Genomic DNA, 3220 nt, shown 5'->3' with positions numbered 1-3220 from the left:
AAAGACTACTTTATTTGCACGAACAAGGGGGGTGCCTGAGGCTCGGCAGGGCAGCCTGTGGCGCCTGGGAGACCCACCAGACCCAAGGCCGGGGTGCCCTCGCCCACCCGGGGGGGGCGGCTGGGTGTGGGTGCAGGTTTGTTACAGGAGACGCTCTGGAAGGTGCCTTCTCCCAGGCAGGCGATCCTACTGGAGGAACGCCCGCAGGAAGTCGTTGTAGGAGATCTTGGAGGACAGGGTCTTGTCGTAGTACTCCAGGATGTGGAAGAACTCCTCCTCAGAGAGGTTGATGCTGTACTGTCTCAGCACCTGGGCCACACAACGGCCGGTCAGGGCCCTGTTCAAGGGGCTGGGGGTGTGCCCACTGCTGCCCCTGCCCTGCAGGCCACCTGGGTTGAGCTGTGGATCCCACCTGGTCTCCCTCCCCGGCAGCAGGAAGCAGCCCTGTGGGTGGGAACCAGGAAGAGGTGGCCCTGACCTGGGGCATCCGGGGTGAGAAGGCAGAGCCAGGTGCAGGGCGGAGAGCCTGCGAGTGATCCTGAGTACCGTGGCCCCTCCTCAGGGACAGAACCCTGACTTTTTTCCAGACTGCAGTGCGTCATGCTCACAGGGACATTTCTCAACTACTCTTGCAACTAGGTATGCTCTGGTCAGGAAACCTGAGAGTATTCTGTGGAACTTTCAGGAAGCCTCCTCTGCAGGAAAGGGGTGTGGTCTTTCTCTCTGCTGCTGGAATATGGCCAATATGCTGGGGCTCCAGCAGCCCTCTGGGACCACGAGGTGTCCTTGAGGAAGGAGGCAGGTTTTGAGGATGGTGGAGTTCAGCCCTGAGGGCTGTCCGGCACGTGCCAGCAGTAGGCTTGCCCCCTCTGGAATTTGAGGTGTGAGAGGCTGCTGTTATGTCCCCACTTACACAGCCAGGAAGCCCCAAGTGGTCCCTGCTTGCAACAGAGACAGCCACGCCGGTAGCTGTGCTCCGCGCCCCGCTTGTTCCTAAGGGGAGACTGCGGAGTTGGCTAGCAGGGGCAGGCTGGTGGCACGGCAGCAAAGTGACAGAGGCCGACCACATGGGGAGGGGCTGAGTTTGTGCCTGGAGACCTCCCTGAGGACGCTGGGCATGCGTGCGTGAGATCCAGGCCTGGCCAAGGCTGGGGAGGCTTGCGGAGCTGAGACCCTGTCGGAGCTGCTGCCTCTCCCCGTCTCCCTGCTCTCACTTTGCTCACGGAAGAAAGAAACTTAAGTAAAAGGGACCTGGAGGTCCCGTGGGGTGGTCAGCTGGCCTGGCCCTAAGGCTGTGGGGATGAGAGCAGGTGGGTGTTCGAGAGGGCCCGAGCACACCCACCCGGTCTGCTCAGCTCACCCACCCACAGGGAGGGCGGGTCGCCAGTCCTCTTGCTGTCCTGGCTGCCATGCCCCAAGTCCCCGGATGATGGAGCCTTGCCCTGCCTTCTTCCCCGTTTGCTTGGAGGCAGGCCATCCCTGGCTGAGATTACACTGACCTGACATCCAGGTCGGGGACTGGGAAGCTGTTGCGGCATGGGCTGGGAGGGGGCACCAGGGCAGGTGACTTGGAGGTTTTCCTGCCCAGGGACGTGTGTAGCCCTACCATGCACCACAGGGCTGCAGCGTGACGTGCAGGCTCCTTGGGAGGTGGATGGTGGGTCAAAGCCTCTCCAAGCATCTGTGGTGAGACCCAGAGGGGAGCAGGGCTCGGGTGTGGGCACTGGGGGATAGGCCATGGAAGTCGGGGCACCCCTGAGGGGCCCTGGACACCTCTAGGGAGGAGGCCCTGGAGTCTGCAGATAAGGAGCAAGCGGGCGGGGCTTGACACTGGGGGTCCCAGGGAGCGAGGTCTGGAACAGCCAGTCACATCTGGGCCTGCGGTGGGAGGGGAGGGTCCCCTTCTGAGGCTCCGTGCCACTGGCTGCTCCCAGAGGCAGTGGACGGTCAAGCCGTGCTCACCTTCCTGAAGTCCGCCACGCTCAGCAGCCCCGTCCCGCCTGCGTCGTAGGCCTTGAACGTGCGCCGCATGGGCCGCCAGCAGTGCACGATCTGGGGCTGGATGCGCAGCAGAGCGGAGTAAAAGGACATCGTCTCCACCCCGGCCTCTTTCTAAAACCGGAAACAGCAGAAGGCTGAGAAGGGAGCCTCGGGATGGAAAGGACCGTGCGGAGCCCAGCGGACGGAGCCCAGCGGACGGAGCCCAGCGGACGGAGCCCAGCGGATGGGAGCAGGGAGCACCCTCCTTGGCCTCACCGCCCGGCCAGCTTGCTCTCATCCTGGACAGGGCCTGCCAGCAGGTCTCGGGACCTCGAGGCCATCACCTCCTCCTCCCTCTGGTCAGGATGAGAAGCTGTGGGCTGCTGGAAACACCATCTTGCTAGACCTCCCGCTACTGTTTGCAGCCCCCAGTTTGCGCTGAGATTTGGATGTGACGTGCTGGGAGGGGACGTCGCACCTTCGCGGTGTCGAAATCATTGCGAGTGATTAGGTGACGTGGGGGCTGTGATTGGCTCCTAGTAGGTTTCCAGGGAGAGGGAGTGAGGCCACCATGGGCAGGTGGACACGGCACTCTGTTCTCGCCCTCGTGGGCCATGTCTCAGGTCTCTGTGAGACCCGCCAGAGGTGTCCAGCTCCTGGGCTCCCAACTGTGAACAGCTCCAACCCCCACGCGGTGGAGGACCACTGGCTGCAGGTACTTCCTGTCGTTAGCAGGGGACGGACAGGGGCCCCTCCCCTCCTCCCTCAGCTGGGAGCGGGGCTGGCCTCCGGCCTGCGTTTCACCGCCTGAGCCTGATTCGGAGGTTCAGGGAGGCCCAGTGAGCCGGGCTCCCACTCCAGCAGACACAGGCCGCGCCGCCACCCAGGGTGCGTGAGGACACGGCCAGGCACAGGTCGGAGCAGTTCCAAGACCGTCTGAGGGGAAAAAGATTTCAATCTGTGTCTTCTAGTAGATTATTGCAACCAAGAGGTTTTTTTTCTTTTTCATTGCAAGGTTGTAGTCAGATGTACTAAGTAGACAGTACCCCACCCCACGGTTATCTTACGTAAGTGCTGTGGCGTTGAAAACGATACTTTAGCACCATCTTGCCCATGTGTATCTGAGTATCACAGAACTCCCCATGGGCCCTCGGAGTTCAGCAGACGCCCCACAGGCCCTCGGAGCCCCGCAGACGCCCCGCGGGCCCTCGGAGCCCAGGACACGCTCCATGGGCCCTCA

At 62.5% G+C, this 3220-nt stretch overlaps 1 protein-coding gene across 3 annotated transcripts in view; it reads right to left on the bottom strand.

Annotated features, from left to right (window-relative positions):
* Nucleotides 1–12: 12 nt before the first annotated feature.
* Nucleotides 13–3220, bottom strand: part of EFCAB6 (EF-hand calcium binding domain 6) — a 283050-nt gene continuing 279842 nt past the window's right edge. The window contains exons 31-32 of one of the 3 annotated variants that reach the window (XM_006150669.3): nt 1963–2112; nt 13–309 (exon numbers count right to left, since the gene is read on the bottom strand). In XM_006150669.3, the coding sequence (XP_006150731.1) occupies nt 187–309; nt 1963–2112 (273 nt within the window). In that variant the 3' untranslated portion in view covers nt 13–186. The remainder of the gene's footprint in view (nt 310–1962; nt 2113–3220) is intronic. The other 2 variants (XM_006150667.2, XM_006150668.3) reach the window with 2 other exon arrangements.

Source organism: Tupaia chinensis, unplaced genomic scaffold (genome assembly GCF_000334495.1).
Source record: "Tupaia chinensis unplaced genomic scaffold, TupChi_1.0 Scaffold000294_1, whole genome shotgun sequence".
Taxonomy (NCBI): Eukaryota; Metazoa; Chordata; class Mammalia; order Scandentia; family Tupaiidae; genus Tupaia; species Tupaia belangeri.
The sequence above is the reverse complement of the archived record's forward strand: the minus strand, read 5'-3'. Positions and strand labels throughout refer to the sequence as shown.